General features: G+C 48.8%; 1 protein-coding gene across 1 annotated transcript in view; it reads right to left on the reverse strand.

Moving 5' to 3' along the window:
* MYH10 (myosin heavy chain 10) overlaps positions 1-18,186 on the reverse strand; it is a 120,156-nt gene that overhangs the window by 92,608 nt on the left and 9,362 nt on the right. The window contains exon 3 of the mRNA XM_080827327.1: positions 6,064-6,220. Coding sequence (XP_080683453.1) covers positions 6,064-6,220 — 157 coding nt within the window. The remainder of the gene's footprint in view (positions 1-6,063; positions 6,221-18,186) is intronic.

The raw sequence follows: 18,186 nt of genomic DNA on the forward strand, positions 1-18,186 counted from the left end.
AGCCACTCTGGTTGGCGCGTGGGAATGCCAGGTGCTCGGGGGGTAAACAGCAGCCCCAGCTTCGGGGGCTTTATACCCTCCTCAACCCTGATGCTCAAGCCCGGCTCCGTTACCGGTTTCACCTGAGAAGTCCTGTCAACAGGAGACCCCCGCCCCTCCCTCACTGAATCAGTTTCAGGCCAGCAGGGACTGACCCGCCCTCGCCCTCTATAAAGAGGATCCCCAGGTGATTCTGATGCAGGGTTGGGTTTGCAAACCACTGCCTTTCAGAACGGCTTCCAGAACACCCACCACCGGAGAGGAACTGGATTTAACTTGACCTTAAAGGAGGGAAAAAAAAAAAAATCATCACACACTAAGTGGAGAAGGTGGAGGGGGACAAACACTGGTGAGTCTAACCGCCGTCTCCAGCCCAAGCGGCATTCGTCCCCCAAATGACAAAAGAACATGCCACGGGGCGGGGGATCGAACGTAATTTTAAAGTGAGGCGTGATTTGAGTCTTCAGCTCGGTTTTTCAGAGGAAAAGGTGAAATTCAAGCCCACGTCCAGCCCACGGACGAAGCCGCAGTGTGGGACGTGGGACCTCCAATCACTTCCGAGCCTGCCTGTGTGCTGAACAGGTGAGAAATGTTCCTGGAGCCGGTCGGGGAGTCCGCCCACGCCCCGAGGCTGCCAGGGGCGAGCACTGGGGAAGCTTCCCAGACCTTCTCCCTCTGGGACCTCAATGCGTCCTTCTTTTAACCCTGTTCTGGAGTTAGATGATACCACCGACTGCCTGCCCCCTAGAACGAGCTGCCCGAGGTCAGGCTGTCCTCTGTCCTTACTCCCACAGTGACAGTTAGCCTTGGTTAGGGTGACTGAGCGCAGGGCACTGGGCCCCTGGGTGCTGGTCCCCCTCTGCTACAAACTCACCTTGCATCTCTAAACGTGGCACCGACACCTGCTGGCATCAGCGCCTTGACCTAAGATACTAGGATTTTATCAGGTCCTTGCTTATTCACTGCGAGCATGAGCCCCGAGCCCCCTACATTCTCCGGGTCTGCCTGTACAACTTCCATAGAACTCCACGACGCCACGTTTTTTACGGCTTTTGTAAACTCGTTCTCATACTAAAACCATCAAAATGCATACAAATTAACCAAAATTCAATTGCCTCCTAATGGGTTCAGACGGCTTTCTTCCTGCCTCTGCACATACTCATCACTGAAGCCGGAGGCCTGCACAGCCACAGCCCACCTTTCCATTCTGCAGCAGCCTTCACTCCCCGTGCTCCTCACCCACCCCCGGCCCAACAAAAACCAGAACAACGCTGCTGGCCACATGTATCGACCCTCTGTGTTTGTCTGTCTGGTCTTGTATGGCTTCAGGCCTCAGTTTCCCTAGCTGTGCAATAAGGGTATGGGCTTGATCACCTCCAAGATTCTCTCCGACTGTGATCCCACCATCCCTCCCTTCTGCATCATGAATCCTCGTTATCCTTCAAGGGCCAACGAAAGCACTATAATAATGCACAATGACCCTGACCTCTAAAAACCTGTAAATGGAAACAAAGCCTCCCCCTGGTATATACGGGAAACAATTTCACTTTCAAAAATGCAACTAGCCTGCTGAAGATTACAGACTCTTCTCCTAGTTAGTGTTTTCCAAAGCAACCCCAGAATCCCACACGCAGGTCCTCGATAAACCCACGCCGAGTTAAATCCTATGTCAACAGCGGAAACGGTTTCAAATCAATGACCTCAGCTCCTACCTTAAAAAACCAGAAACGAGCAAATGGAATTCAAATGAAATAGAAGCCAGGAAATGAGAAAGAACAGAAATCAATGAAATGGGGAGCAGGAAAGAGGAAAAAAAAAAAAAAGGAACCAAATTCTGGGTCTTAGAGAAAAATCATACAGTTGATAAACTTCTAGGTAAACTGATCAGGAAAAAGACACAAATTACCAATATCTGAGAATAACTACCCCAAATCCCGGCCTGACTACCAGGATGAAAGGGACAACTTTTTTAAAAGACGAAAACTGCTAAGGCTCATTCCAGAAGAAATAACCTGATTGGCCCCGTATCTATTAAAGAAATTTAATCTGTGGAACTCATAAAATGTCCACGATACCTCAGTTAAAAAAACAACAGGATGTGTAATTAAAAACCTTCCCACAAAGAAAACATACTTCACCGGTGAATTCAACACAACATTTAAGGAAAAAATCTTTATCAAACTTTTCAGAAAACTGAAGAGGAAGGAGTAGCTCCCAACCCATTCTCAGAGATAAGCCTCACTCTGACACTGTGACTACAGAGACACGATAATACACAAAAATGGCAAGTATCTGTCATCGGCAAGGACACAAGAATTCTTAACGTGCTAGCAGATCCATTCCAGCAGTATACAGAGGGGGGACACAGGACTAACGGGTGGCATTTGTCCCACAAGGCAAGGTTAGTTCAGTGTCCAAAGGCACGCTTACTCACTGTATCCACAGGCTAAAGAATGTCACCTAGTCATCCAAACAGACGGAGAAAAGCATTGGACAAAACTCAACATCCATTCAAGATTTTAAAACGCCTGAGCAAACTAGGAATACAAGAGACTTTCACGAATCCGGTTAAGAGCAGCGACACCCTCCTTAAAGGCGGAAAACGGAATGCCGTCCCCGAGACCAGGAACGAGCCCAGGATGTCTGCTGTCCCCACGTCTATTCAACAGCACGAGGCCAGAAAAAAATCCAAAGCGTAAGATGGGAAGGACATGGTGATGTCTCTGTTGGTAGAGGACACGATGATGCCTCCATGGAAAATCCCAAACACTCGACCAAGAAAACCTTCCAGAATAAGTGAGTTTTGCCAGGTTGTAAGATACAAAGCCAATACATGTACTTAGAAATATTTCTATGTATCAAAAGTGTGCAACTGGAAATTTTTAAATTTAAAGTTCCACTTAGTCCTAAAAAACATGCAACGCCTACTTACATTAAGGTATGTATTTTACGTAGGTATAAATCTAATGAGAACAAAGTTTGTGATTTCTGCCATTAACTTTGTGTCCGAGAACGCTACTTTCATTCATTCATTCGATGACTGTTTCTTGAGCACCTACTATGTGCCAGACACACTCTGCATTTTATTAATACGAAATCCCTGAGAATCCAAACTTAGGGAAAAAGGTAAGCTCTCTTCTGTTTTTGTGCATTAAAGCAGCAAACTCTGATTGGTGGGACCCTGTGCTCTGAATCCTCCCCTGGTTAGCGGCTTTGCTCACGTTGGTAACCGGAAACCTACGTGAGCAGCTTTGGTAGGTACTGTGAGCCATACTTTGACGAACGTAGCGTGTGTCCCAACCCAACTGTGTTAGGTAGGACATCAGCCCGTAGCCCCGACCTACAGAGTGGAATGTGATGGAATTGTTTAGAAGGGGGTTTTTGGTTTGTATTTTGTGTCACACTTTTCAATTATTATGTAATCAAAGCTATCAACTAATTCTTTTTTTTTTTTTTGAAGATTTTATTTATTTATCTGAGAGAGAGAGATCGTGAATGTGCAAAAGCAGGGGGAGGGACATAAGGAGAGAGAGAAGGAGATTCCCCACTAAGCAGGGAGCCCGACACGGAACTCGATCCCAGGACCCTGAGATCGTGACCTGAGCTGAAGGCAGACGCTTAACCCACTGAGCCACCCAGGTGCCTCTTTTTAATTTTCATATGGAATTTTATTATGGTGGAAAAGAATATGTCACACGGCCTTGGTTTTGAATCCTCGTTCATAACTTTTACTACCTACATTTTCTTGGGTCAAGTTTTTAACTTCTTTGTGCCTCAGTAAAGTAGGGACAGCCAATTCTTTTGACTTTATACGGTGGTTGTTGTAGATTACATCACAGACACATAAAACATTTAGCCCAGGGCCCGGCACACAGTAACATTCAGTAAATGCTCATTCTGGCATTGATGATGGTATCAGGGATCATGTGCTATGCTGGTAAGCTACACTCTCCTTGCTCCGTCGGCACGTGGCTGGTCGGGCAACCCAGTAATGGGACGTTAACATTTAATCCCTGTTAACTATTTGGTCAGATTCAATTTTCCCATTCAACCTGTCAAGATCACTTGAAGAATTCTGTTTCTTTTCATCAACTGTATTTACTGCACTGAAGATCCACGTTATCTACACATTTTACGGGCAGGCGTCCTGTGTCAAGTATACGGATAAAAATGTCCCAACGGGATCCCCGCCAGCGGACACCCTGACAAACTAGACGGCGTCCATCACCAACCGGCACCTCCGGGCACCCTTTCCAAAACAGACACGAGGATGTCACGAAAGACCGTGGAATGGCATGGGGACGTCCTGATTCTCTCTCAATGCTGTCCCCTGTAATTTCCCTTCCCGCTGAGCTAAAGGAATGTGGGGCATATTTCCGTGTTGTTCTTAGGCTGTTCGCAATAGATTCTAGAACCTTCCCTGGCGGGTATGAGAAGCTCAACAGCCTGAAACTTCCTGGTCTTTCGAGAAGTTAGAATTGTCGCATGACCCCCTCCCCGCCCCCCACCGCCTTCTGGAAACTCCCCTTCCCGATAAACACTTCAGGGACCAGGGAGGGTCAACTATCCCGACCGGGAGGATGGACTCGTTTCAATGGGGAAATAGGGATTCAGTGAGAGAAGGAATATACTTTCTCCAGTTTCTTCTCCCCTGTAAGGCCAAGGCTGCTCATTCCTACAAGTGCTTTTCTGCGTATATAAGGCTTCTGCACGCAGACACAGAGCCGAGAGCAAAGCAGCTGACCGTCCTCTCTCCACGATCAGCAACTCCCCACGGCTGTGGGCCTTTCTCAGGACTCTCTGGCCCTGAAGCTAAGAAAGGGCATTAAACGTCATCTTTTTTCAGCCTGAGCGGATTCTGGATAGTCCCCTGTCCTCACCCATCGATGATGCTCTCCTAGGTTTGAAGTATTTCCCAGTTGCCAGGGGTCTGGTCTCATGCACAACTGAGCCAAACAAGCAGTGGGGGATGGGCAGTGCACTTGGTGAACGCCCTCACGCTGCCCTTCAAATTCAGACCCAGCCTCCGTGACCTGCAAGACGGTGACATGCAGAAGCAACATATCCCGTTCCCGAAGATGACCCAACTATTTTGTAAGAACCGACAGATGTGGGATGCCTGGGTGGGTCAGTCGATGAAGCGTCTGCCTTCGGCTCAGGTCACGATCCCGGGGTCCTGGGATCGAGCCCCATGTCGGGCTCCCCACTCAGCGGGGAGCCTGATTCTGCCTGCACCCCTCACCCCACTCTCTCAATCTCTCTCAAAAGAATAAATAAAAAAATCTTAAAAAAAAAAAAAAGAAAAAAGAACCAATAGGCCTTATCATACTTTATTAAGTTTCTTTTTGAACAGATGAAAGGAGAGGGAGCATTACTACAGGAGAACTCACGACACCAGGAAGGCCCACGTTTAATGCCGTCTTTTCGAGCGATAACATGAAATGTGTTCGAAACTGCTATGTTCTGGCTTCCAGAAAATGTCCCCCTGTAAACATCGTGTCTAAAGTCGTGACGCAAACGAATGACTCTTCTCATGCACATTTTATCCTAAATCCAAAGGGGAACAGTCGAGAACAACCGACTTACCCTGTGCTTTCTAAGTCTCGCTGTTTTAAGACAGAAATACTTTATGACCCTTCTTTCCCCAACGCAGCCTCTACCTTTTCTGTTATTCCTCCCGTGGCTCTTCCCGTGGGTTCTAATTCCTAGTGCAAGAGAGCTCTAATCACACTGGCTTGCGCTGGTTGGAGAGCAAACATATACCCCAAAACTAGATGCTTCTTCGTGAAAAGACGAACATGGCGTAGTTATGACGGCAATCCTAACTTCCTCCAGAAAATGACCCCACTGCCCGTTCCAATCTTAAGAATTCAAAATTCTTCTACAATAAACATCTGTTACATTTTTATTTATTATTATTTTTTTAAGCTGAAAGCCCTTTGGAGAACAGATGGGACACACACACGGAAACACCGACCTGCCCTTCGGAAACTGCGCATCTGGGACCCGGACGCTCCCACTTACCTTGAAGCATGCACCTGTAAGCGGATTCCGAGATTGCATAGATGTGTGGCGGCATCTCGTGGCGTTTCTTCCCTCGGTACATCTCAATAATGTTCTCAGAGTAGATGGGAAGATTCTTGTAAGGATTTATGACTACGCAGAAGAGTCCAGAGTAAGTCTAGAAGAAACATAAAATAGTGTTAAAAAAGAAAACCCCAAAACCCTGAACAGATCAGACGGCCAGAAACCACACAGCGCCTGGAGCAGGTGCCTTCGATGATCTGAAAAGGTGGTTAGTAGAGAGATTTGCAAAAATGTGAAAACTTCTCCAAATTTTTTGCTTCGGAAAATATATTTTTTTTCATGAAAGATAAATTACTTATGTGACCTTTGTCATGCGTTTGTCTGAAATGCATTTATTTAAAGAAAGCTATGGTTTACTATTTTTAAGTGAATTTGTAAATACGTTTTAACTTGGCTAACATTTCGAATACAGTGAGTACTGATGAACATAACCCACACGGACGCTCTTTGGGGAGAGCCTCAATTGTTATTTTTTTTTTTTAGGTTTTGCTTTTAAGTCCTCCCCGCAGCCAGCGTGGGGCTCGAACTCACAACCCCGCGATCAAGAGTCATGTGCTCCACCCACTGAGCCGGCCAGGAACTTGTGGGTCCCCGGTTTTTCCGAGCCGCTAGTCCAGAGCACACAAACCTTTCCTGATCAGCACGATAACCATTCTTCAGGATGAGCGCACTTTTGATTTGGAGGTTTAAGTTCCTTAAGAACGATTTCTGAGAAGAGCGCGCCCAACTGTCCCCCCCCCCCCCCGCCGCCCTGGGGTGGCGGCAGGAGGGCCCGAGGCATCTGGGAAAGGGCAGCCTGTGGCCCCGTGACGCAGGCCTTCTACTCAAGGGGAGCTGGGGGACCACGTCTCCAGACACTGGGGACTGATGGGGTCCAGCGCCAGCGCCCACTTCCGCAGGGACAACAGCTGTGCTCACACAGGCGGGAACCCTGGGCAGCCGCCACCAGAAGGCTCTCGAGAGACCACCGGACTCTGAACGCTCGGACAGGGGAACGCAGGCCGGCCCGAAGAAGGTAAGTGGTCAGAACCACATCCGAGCTGCTCCTCCGCGGCCTCCCTAGCGTCACAACCAGAGGCTGGGTCATGGATCACGTCTCCCACGGGGGGGCGGGGGGGTGGGGAGCAGAGAGAGGACAAAAGGAGAAAGGCTCTGTCCTCCCCCATTCACCGGAAGCAGGGCGCTTGCCTCACTTCTGAGCTGACGCTGAGCCTGAGACCAGGGTAGTGTCTGCCCATCCCTCACTGACCATCGGGGCTTCAGACCCCGGCTCTGTCTCGTCCAGGCAGCTCAGGTCCCCTGAGAACCCTGGCCGGCTCCGGGCCTCCCCACCATGGCACCTGCCCCTGGCCAGCCTCCCTGTGCCACTGTAGGCAGAAAGGCAATGGGAGGCAAGAAACACAGGGGTCTCCGTAAGGGTGAGGAAACTAAGGCCAGGCAATCTCGATTTCACATTTTATCACGTTTACCTTGTATACAGACAAGTAGACAAGCCACAACGATCTACCTCAATGAATTTTTCTATGGACCTCGCTGTTCCGTTCAGAAATGAGATCACAGGCTGTCACGAAGCTACACAGTCTGCATTTCACTTTTTTTTAAAAAGGTTTTATTTATTTATTTATTTGACAGAGAGAGAGAGATCACAAGTAGGGGGAGAGGCAGGCGGGGGTGGGGGGGAGCAGGCTCCCTGCTGAGCAGAAAGCCCAATGTGGGGCTCAATCCCAGGACCCTGAGATCATGACCTGAGCTGAAGGCAGAGGCTTAACCCACTGAGCCACCCAGGCGCCCTACATTTCATTTTTATAAGAGGTAAATTACAGGGACGCCTGGGTGGCTTGGTCAGTTAAGCATCCGCCTTTGGCTCAGGTCAGGATCCCAGGGTCCCAGGATTGAGTCCCACATCGGGCTCCCTGCTTCTCCTTCTCCCTGTGCCTCTCCCCCTGCTTGTGCTCTCTCTCTCTCTCTGTGTCAAATAAATAAATAAATCTTTAAAAAAAAAAAAAAAAGAGGTAAATTACAGACTGGCCAAAAAGAAAAAACCACAAACCAAACAAACACACAAACAGTAAACCCCCAAGAAAGTCAAAATGTGGAAGTTCGGTCTAACATCTCGCAGCACGGGTGGTGCGGTAGCAGGTCTTAACGACACTTAAATCAGAAATCATTCCAACATATGTGTCTCCCACGTGGGGGGCGTTCTTCTGAGGTCTAGGATTACAAAGATGACTCAGTCTCACAAATATGAGTCCGTCATCTAAAAACAAGGTTAAATCACCATCCATACCCTGTGCCTGCCAAGCAGGGGGAGTAAAAAATGTTTCCATGCAGTACAATAGTCAACCTTACAGCTTCAAGAGCTGCCTTCACCTATCTGAGAGTTGGCTCCAGTACCGGTTCCCATAGAACTGATAATGGGGCCATACTGTGTCCCCTTATCTTCCCCAAGGCACATGGCAGGAGGGTGATAGATTATTAAAATGTGTTTCTGAGACCCTGACATTCCAATCAGACCTCATTCAGGGCCTGAACACATGCAGGAGACATTACATATCTTCAAGAAATACACGCTCTAGGTACAAAGACATATGCACTCAACAAACACAGAAAATAAGGCACAAAAAAGAAAGTGGTACGAAAAGAAGAGGAGAAAGGTGAACAGGATTATAAACAGGACCGAAACTCCGGAACAGAACACACAACCAGCCCCAGACCCTGAAAGTCAGGGCCATCTCGTCAGAAACTGTAAAACGAGTTATGAAATTCAGGCATTGATGGTCTCTGATGTTCTTTCAAAGACTATTTAAAAGTCAAAAGAAAGGATAAAGAAATTCCTATTAAAACATAAAACTGGGTGGCAGGATATAGCCAAGGCAGAGCGAGAAGCTCAGCGTCGCTGAAAGTAGTTTGTATCATGGAATGTGCACGGCGGCGGGAGCTTAGAAAGGCTGACTCAACAATGTAGAGTGTGTCCTGCACAGGGGATCCGCTAGCAGAGGTTCAGGGGAGATGCAGGGAAGAAGCATGTTTGTAAAGTGGAGATCGGGCAGCTCCATGGAAAAGACACCAAAGGGCAAGAGGTGAGGAGTGGCGAGTGGAGACTACTGCACCAGTCCCAGCACAGGGACCGGGTCCACGTGAGAGGGAAGCGGTGGGTCCCGAGAACACAGAGGTGGGAGGGAGGCTCAAAGGCACTCAGAAGCTCTGAGTATAAAAGCCACGGAAGACGCAAGCTAACGGCAGCCCCACGTTTTCAAGCTTGAGAGGCTGAATATGTTACTGATGGATGGGAAGAATGATCCGATGCGTGGGGAAGATAATGAACCCCCTTGGAGCATACTGAGATGGTGGGATGCTGAAAGGGGATTCGCTGCAGCAGGCGAGCGCAGGAGAACACGCAGGGAGAGCCGGATGCACTGACTGCCGAAGCCCTGAGAACATTCCGAAGAACCACAATGGCCTGAGGGAAGTCTGCACAGGCTTTAAGACCCCAGCTCCCGCTGCTGCTGAGCTGACCCAGGGGAGACAGAGTAACACATCTGCACAAAAAGCCTGCCACTTTTCAAACACGCTATGCTGCTTTACGCCTCCAGGCTTCTATGTACGCAGATCGCTCTGCCTGGAATGCCCGTCTCCTGTCCAGTATCAGGAGGTTCTCCCCACCCTGTGAGTGCCAGGCCTCTGTTTAAGACAGGAATGTGCGTACACATTATTTCAAGGTTCGAAGGATGCGGAACCAGGAAACAAGGGAGCGCGGAGGTCAAGGCCGGGGCACAGAGCGGACGTGGGGTGGAACTGGGGGCCTCACACACGCCGCTCCCTGCCAGAGCTCTCGGGGGGACATCAGGCCACCACCCAGAAGGAGAGAGGTCACCCACACCGTTTGCAAACACTGCACCCACATAAATTCACATGTGTGTTTAAGAAAAAAAAACAAGGGGCTCCTGGGTGGCTCAGTGGGTTAAAGCCTCTGCCTTCAGCTCAGCTCAGGATCTCAGGGTCCTGGGATCGAGCCCCATGTCGCTCTCTGCTCAGCAGGGAGCCTGCTTCCCGCTCTCTCTCTGCCTGTCTCTCTATCTACTTGTGATCTCTGTCTGTCAAATAAATAAAATCTAAAAAAAAAAAAAAAAAAGAAAAAAACAAACCAAAACCTGATAAAAGGAAAACATCATCAACCAGAGGCTTCAGAGAAAACATTTACCTACGGAAATCACCAATAAAATAAACTAAAAGAATATTTTCAGAAACAGACTTAGAGCAGGGACTCCACATACCGGAACAGAAGCGCATACGGGAAAAACTGTGGGGAGTGATCCGAGATAAAAAACCAAAACTCCACAGCAGGGAAAGAAAGGAGCAGAACGGCATCTGGAAATGCAGCGACAGACCCAGCACGTTTATCCCGGGAGCTCCCTTCGTAATGAGAAGTAGGACGAAGGTGCATAATACAGACAAAGGAGGCACGAGGGTGAAATGACAAAAATACTTCAAGGACAGATGAAGACAGAAAGCAAAGCAGAGTTCACTAAAACAGGAATTGTTGTTGCTTCCTTGGGGGAAGAAAGGCCAAAATTCTGTAAAAAGAGCGATCATCCCAAGCATATGTGAAACTGCCCCGTGTGTGTGTGTGCGTGCGTGCGCCTGTAAGTGTGCAAGATGGTGTGGACGCACACCCCGACAGAAGCCATCGAGCCGTCCAACATGGGGGCGCGGGCTCCGATGAGATGATGCATGTGGACAATGCTCCCCACTGGCGGCCAGACCCCCGGGAGAATGGCACGCAGGGACAGGGCTACCGCCAGGACAGGGACAACGTTCGGATTACAGGAGACACAAGGCCTAACTGCCATAAGGTGAGCACGCCCGGACCTCGATACAAACAGACCAAACCAACCACGCTGCACGTTTACGAGAAGGAAGGGCCATGTGACAGCGACCGAGTGTTTGACGATCCAGAATTATCCTTCCCATCTTCCGCAGACGGTAGTTACAAACCCCAACGCTGTGGCAGGGAAGCAAGAGACCGGGCGGAGTGATAAGCAGCGCGCAAAGGCCAGGAGGAGGGTGGACAGCCCAGCTTTCCCCCCAGCCCCCCTGGGCTGCTCACGGCTACACCCCGAGAGAGTCAGGGGCGTCCCAGGAACACCGAGCCTCACACAGCACAAAGCCCAGCCAGGGGGGATGCCAACCCCCGGCGGGCTCCCCGTGCCCATCTCCTTCGCCCGACTGCCGGCCCAGAGCAGACCTCTAGAACGGGCTTTGGGTCACCGAGAGCAGCAAAATCACGGTCCCGGTCAGCAACTGACGGAGGACGCGACGCTGATGACTATGACCCCAGGCTACCCTGGCGTCCTCTGTGAGTCCGTCTGTGTCGCCCTGTGTTATCATCTTGGATGTGTTCAGGTGACTGAAAAACGGATCGAGAATTCTGCTGGAGAACTGGGAACCGTTAAAAGAAAAAGCATAAAAGAGGAGCTGTAAAAATAAATAAATAACTAAAAAGCCTTAAAAAAATCATAAAAAGAAAACACCAGATGAAAACTGCAACACAGGGGCGCCTCGGTGGCTCAGTGGGTTAAAGCCTCTGCCTTCGGCTCAGGTCATGATCTCAGGGTCCTGGGATCGAGCCCTATATCGGGCTCTCTGCTAGGCAGGGAGCCTGCTTCCTCCTTTCTCTCTCTGCCTGCCTCTCCGCCTACTTGTGATCTCTGTCTGTCAAATAAATAAATAAAATCTTGAAAAAAAGGAAAACTGCAACACAAAGTAACAAATTAGAAATTCACCGGATGGATCTAAGGGCCGATTAGACACCGCCAGAGAAGGAATCAGTTACTCCACGTTTTATCCGAAGCAAATACCGGGCCTGAAGCACAGGGAGGGGAAACTGGGTTAAAATACAGGAGGCTCCATGGGGCACGGTGAAAAGGTGACCCAGGAGCATCTGAGTCCGAGGACGAGGACAGCGGGCCGGCGGCAGAAGCCATCTCCGAAGACACAAGGGCTCTGGATGTTCCCAAACTGACCAAAGGCATCAAGCCACAGGCAACAAGCTCCAAGCCGCATCTAGAGAAGAAAACTCGGCCCGAGCACATCGGAGCTGAACCCGCTGGCGCCGTGGCAGGGCGTGCGACTCATGGTCTCGGGGCTGTGGGATCGAGCCCCCCTTGGGCTCCGCGCTCAGCGGGGAGTCTCCTGGCGATTCTCCCCCCAACCCTGCTCCTCCCTCCCTTCTCTCTGAAAAAGAGCGAGAGAGAAGGAAATGTATGTGAAGACACAGAGAGCAGCCGCAGCACACGGGCCGGGGGCTCAGGGCCGACCCTCAGCCCCCACGGGGGGCTACGATGTGTCTGGGCGGCGCCGAGGAACAACGAAGAGAAGGGCCAAAACACATCCCGGGGGAGAGGCGAGAAGCCCCAACAGTAACGAGGATGGTGGCCTCATCAGGACAGGGGTAGGGCACAGGACTGGCTGGAGCGGGAGGAAGCCAGGAGTCAGACGGTCCATCTCAGTCACTACTGTACGTGTACACAAGCTAAATATTCTGATTAAAATGCTGATATTGTCAGATCAGGCACCAAAATAACTACGACCGGCTGCTTAGAAGAGACATACCGTCTCACGGAGCTAGACACAGGAAATCGGAACACAAAAGTTTGGAAAACAACAAAGCAAGCAAACACTGAGAAAAAAAAAGCTAATCCTTTGCGAGAAGCATCACTGTTTTTGGGGTTTTTTTTTAAGATTTTATTTGTCAGAGAGAGATAGCGAGAGGGAGAACACGAGCAGGTGGTGGCAGAGGGAGAAGCAGGCTTCCCGCTGAGCAGGGAGCCCGATGTGGGGCTTGATCCCAGGACCCTGGTATCATGACCTGAGCCGAAGGCAGATGCTTAACGCACCGAGCCACCCGGGTGCCCCGAGAGGCATCGCTGTTAAACAAAGAGCATTTCATGAGGATTCACCAGAAAGACAGAAAAAAATCCCACATCTGCATGTGATAACATGGCTTCAACACGCATACAGCAAAAGCGACGGTCCCCGAGAGAGGACAAGCGGATAACCGTGGGAAAGGGTGATCATATATAAGACCGAGCGACACCACGCACGAGGGACCCTACTGACCTCTCTTCAGCCCTCGCACATACGTGGTGGGCCATATGATGGCAAGCAAACTCCAAAGGCTTGAAATCGGCCAGGCTATGGTCTGCGACCCGGGGCAGGGGACGGTATTAGAAATAACAGAATAAACCTGAAAATCACTAACATTTGGAAATTAAGCAGTCTACTTCTAAATAACCCACAAGGTGCAATGAAGGCGCCTTTGTTATTTTGGACTGAACGGTCATGACAAGACAACATACTAATGCTTGCAGAATACAGCTAAAAGCTTACAACATACACCCGCAGGTCCAGAATGAAAGCGAATTATCACTACAAATCCTACAGAAAATGAGGATGACGAACAACTTTATGCCTGTGAATTTGAAAAGTTAGATGAAACCGAGAAATTCCCAAATTGTCAAGCCTGACACAAGAAACTAAAGATCGGAGTTCTACATGTATTCAAGAAACACCTGCCCACAGAGAGAACCAGAGTGTTATTTAAAAAGAAATAATATGGGGCACCTGGGTGGCTCAGTGGGTTAAAGCCTCTGCCTTTGGCTCAGGTCATGATCCCAGGGTCCTGGGATCGAGCCCCGAGTCGGGCTCTCTGCACAGCAGGGAGCCTGCTTTCCCCTCTCTCTCTCTGCCTGTCTCTCTGCCTACTTGTGATCTCTGTCTGTCGAATAAATAAATAAAAATCTTTACAAAAAAATTATTTAAAAAATCCTCAACAAAATATTAGCAAGCAGAAGGACTCTAGTAGTATATAAAGAGACTATCTGGTCCTTGTCAGGTCATTTAGATACTCAAAAATATACATAATTCACTACGATAACAAAATGGCCACACAAAAAAAGAAAATCACACTATCATCTCACTGGGTACTGTAAAAACATTTGATAAATTAACACCCAATCAGGATTTAAAAAAAGTTCACCCATTCAGGATTAAAAACTAGGAACAGAAGGAAACCTCCCTTAATCTGATCAAGACTAGAAACAGAACAAAATGGAAACAACCATCATTCTTAATGGGGAAATGCTGAAGCCTTCTCTCCGGGATCCGGAAAGATACAAAGATGCCTGTGACCACACCACTTCTCTGAGGGTCCTACACCGCACAATAAAGGGGAAAAAATGTGTCAGGACTGGAAAGGGAAACAGAAAACTGTCATTATCTGCAGACAACATAAGCGTGTTCACAGAAAATCCAAAAGAATCTTCAGCTAAACTGTTATAACCGATTAAGTGATCTTGGTAAGATTTTGTTTGTAAGAAGCATGACAACCGGGTACGCCCGGTCGGCTCGTCGGAGGACCGAGTGACTGCTGATCTCGGGGTTGAGTCTGAGCCCTGTGTCGGGCAGACAGATGACTTAAAAATGAAATCTTTGAAAACCGAAACATGACAACAGTATTTCTACATAATGGCATCGATCACGAGACAATGCTGGGCCGCCTGGGCGGCTCCGTTGGTGAAGCCTCTGCCTTCGGCTCAGGTCATGATCTCAGGGTCTTGGGATCAAGCCCCACATTGGGAATCCCTGCTCAGCGGGGAGTCTGCTTCTCCCACTACCCCTCCCCCGCGCTCATGTGCACGCACGCGCTCTCTCTCTCTCTCAAATAAATAAAATCGTAAAAAATGAGAAAGGAAAAAAAAAAAACAATGCTGAAACCACCACTTAATAGCATCCAAAAAACCAAATACCCCAAAATAAATCTAACAAAAGATGTACTGGCCTCTATAGAGAAAACCATTCAAACACTGAACAATTCAGAACGAAGTCAGTGGGTACACATGAACCAGAACATCACATGTCGTAAGGATCTCGGATCTCTCCCCAAGTGACCCGCAGAACCCACAGAATCCCAAACAAAATCCCAGCAAGGGCGGGTGTGGGCAAGAAACTGACAAGCGGGTTCTAAGACTAATATCCAAACGCAAAGCTTTTGACGACTACAGCAAGACCCTAAAGAATTACAAAACGAGAGCGCAGGCCACGCTGGACAGCAGGACTTACCAGAAAGCTGTCATGACCGAGACAGCGGGATCTCCGCCGGAAGACAGACGCACGCACCAGAGAACCGTGGCTGAGCGTGAACTTAGGAACACAGGACACACGCCGTGGAGAAAGGGCTCTACCAGGAAATGGCACTGGGTCACCTGGACGGCCATCTGGGAGAAAGATGAATCTTGTCCCCACCTCTCCCGCTACAGAGAATCCAAGTCCAACTCCAAGTGGAACCGGGGCTAACCCCAAGAAAGGCAGCATCAGTTTCCCCTCTCAGACCAAGTGCGGGAGGAGAGTGAAGTCAGGACCTTCGCCTCCAGCCGGGCCAGGCCCCTCCGCCTGGGCGGTCAGGAGGCCCCAGCTCTTAGGGGGAAGGCCTCCCCCCACAGCTCCCCTCCCCCAGCTGAGGCAGGAACTCGGGCCCATCTTGTCCCTGCAGATGGAGGTTGTAGCAAGGGCCCGGCCATCGCCAGGCGAGGACCCCGCCAGGCCAGGCCCACACCGGTCCGCTGAACTCTGCCCACGTGTGGGTAAACCGTCCCCTGGTTGAGCTCTCACGACACCCGGTTCGAGGACCTTCTGTCTCCCGCTGGAATCTGACTGCGTCAGGCTTTACCCAGAAAAGCTGAATGCGTGAGTTAGACAGATGTGTACCCCGGCACGCAGGATTTCCCCTCCTCACCCACAGAAAGGCGTGCCCGTGTGCCCCAGGGACGAGCCCCGGACTGGAAAGCACAGATGCCCAAAACGAGCTGAACGCAAGAAGTGGGTCAAGAAGCTTGGTACAGTACGCTCTAACAAGGGGAACGAAATAACTCAACCTTTTTAATTTCAGGGCCCTTGGACCCTCTTAGAAATCAAAGATCCCAAAAACCTTCTGCTTTATGTAACTATATATGTATTACCAAGTTTTTGCAATTGTGTATCTATTCATTTTAGAATAACAATACATGTTAACACAAATACCATTTCTCATGAAAAATAACCCTGTTTTCTGAAATCAGAGCGAGAAGGGTGGTGGTGTTTCATGTTTTTGCCAATCTGTTTTATTACGGGGCTTCACAAAAATAGCTCAATTTTCATATGTCTTCACATTCAATCTGTTGTGCTATGTTGTCTTGGTTGAAGTGTCTGAAGAAAATTAGCCTTACAAAGGTACTTAGTTGGAAAAGGAAGGTGCAGTTTAACTGCCTTTTCACGCGATCGTGGAGCTACGTCCTCGATGCTGCATCAAAACCCCAGAAGTGAGACTTGGTTCAAGATCTGAGGCAAGGTGGTGTCTGAAATCCTAACCATGAACTTGTATGCCATTTACGTACATCAAAATCCACTGGCTTACCTTGCCTGTGGAAAGACTCTTTTATCCCCCGAGATTTTGTAACAATGTACACATCATGTGGAAAACACTGGCTCAAGGGCGCCTGGATGGCTCAGGCCTTAAGCGTCTGCCTTCAGCTCACGTCATGATTCCAGGGTCCTGGGATCGAGCCCCATGTCGGGCTCCCTGCTCAGTGGGGAGCCTGCTTCTCCCACTCCCCCTGCTTGTGTTCCCTCTCTCATTGTGTCTCTCTCTGTCAAGTAAATAAATTTTTAAAAAAGATCTAAAAAACAAAACCATTGGCTCAATGAATTATACAAGTCTTCCTCTTTCTTTTTTTTTTTTTTTTTGAGATTTTATTTATTTTTTTGACAGAGAGAGACAGGGGAGAGAGGGAACACAAGCAGGGGGAGTGGGGAGACCGAGCAGGATGCCCAATGTGGGGCTCGATCCCAGAACCCTGGGATCATGACCCAGGTCAAAGACAGATGCTAAACCAACTGAGCCACCCAGGCGTTCCTAGGCAAGTCTTCCAAATGATGACATTTTACAATTTGACATTAAAAAAAAAAAATCAGTCATTAATATCACCATCTATCTCATCGGCAAGGGTTTCAAGTGATGACAAGCTGTCACGTTCACAGTGATAAAACAACTTCCCTAAATCCTAATTTTTTTTTAAGATTTTTTTTTTATTTATTAGAGAGAGAGAAAGTTCATGGCGGGAGAGAGGGGGTGGCAGGGAGGGAGGGACAAGCAGACTCCCTGCCCAGGGAGCCCAACGAGGGACGCCATCTCAGGACCCTGGAATCATGATCTGAGGGGAAGGCAGATGCTTAACCGACGGAGCCACCCAGGCGCCCCTAACACAGTGTATTAAAAAGATGTGTACTCCAGAATTGACATTTAATAAAATCGATCATCTCTCCTGCTTTCTCAAGGTCTTTCTCCCCATCATTACATTTCTACCATCAGTTGCATCGCCAACAGTGGAAAGGGCACATCACGTCTTCAAATCATCAGGAGAACAGTTGTGCCCTCACGGGCCCCCTGGAAGAGTCTTAGGGAAGCCTTGCGGGTCCACAAGCCACACCAGGAGAACTTCTGAATTATACCAATGAAAAGCAATAGACATGAAACTTAAAAATTTAACACTGAGTGAAAAGGAAGACACGAAAGCCATACACCATGAGTCTCACTCTTGTAAAAGTTCATAAACAGAAAAAACTAAACTATATTGGTTAGGGGATGCATACTTAGTTGATAAAACACACCAGGGGATTTGAAGACACTTCTCCGTAATTAAGAGACCAAGCAGAGAAAAATTAGCGAGGAAGATCTAAACAGAATTTAAGAGCTTAACTCTGATGGCCACAGACGGAATCCCATAACCAACGATAACAGAATTAATGCTCTTTCCAGACACAGAGAATGCTCATCAAATCAGACGACAGACTGCATTAAAGCCTCAACAAAACCAAGGAATGATATTATGTGAACTACGTTCTTTGACTGCAATGCAATTCATTTAAAAATCAGGAGCAAAGGGCGCCTGGGTGCCTCAGTTGGTTGAGCGTCTGATTCTTGGTTTTGGCTCAGGTCATGATCTCGGGGTCCTGGGATCGAGTCCC

This window comes from Martes martes (assembly GCF_963455335.1).
Source record: "Martes martes genome assembly, chromosome: 16".
NCBI classification, from domain to species: Eukaryota; Metazoa; Chordata; class Mammalia; order Carnivora; family Mustelidae; genus Martes; species Martes martes.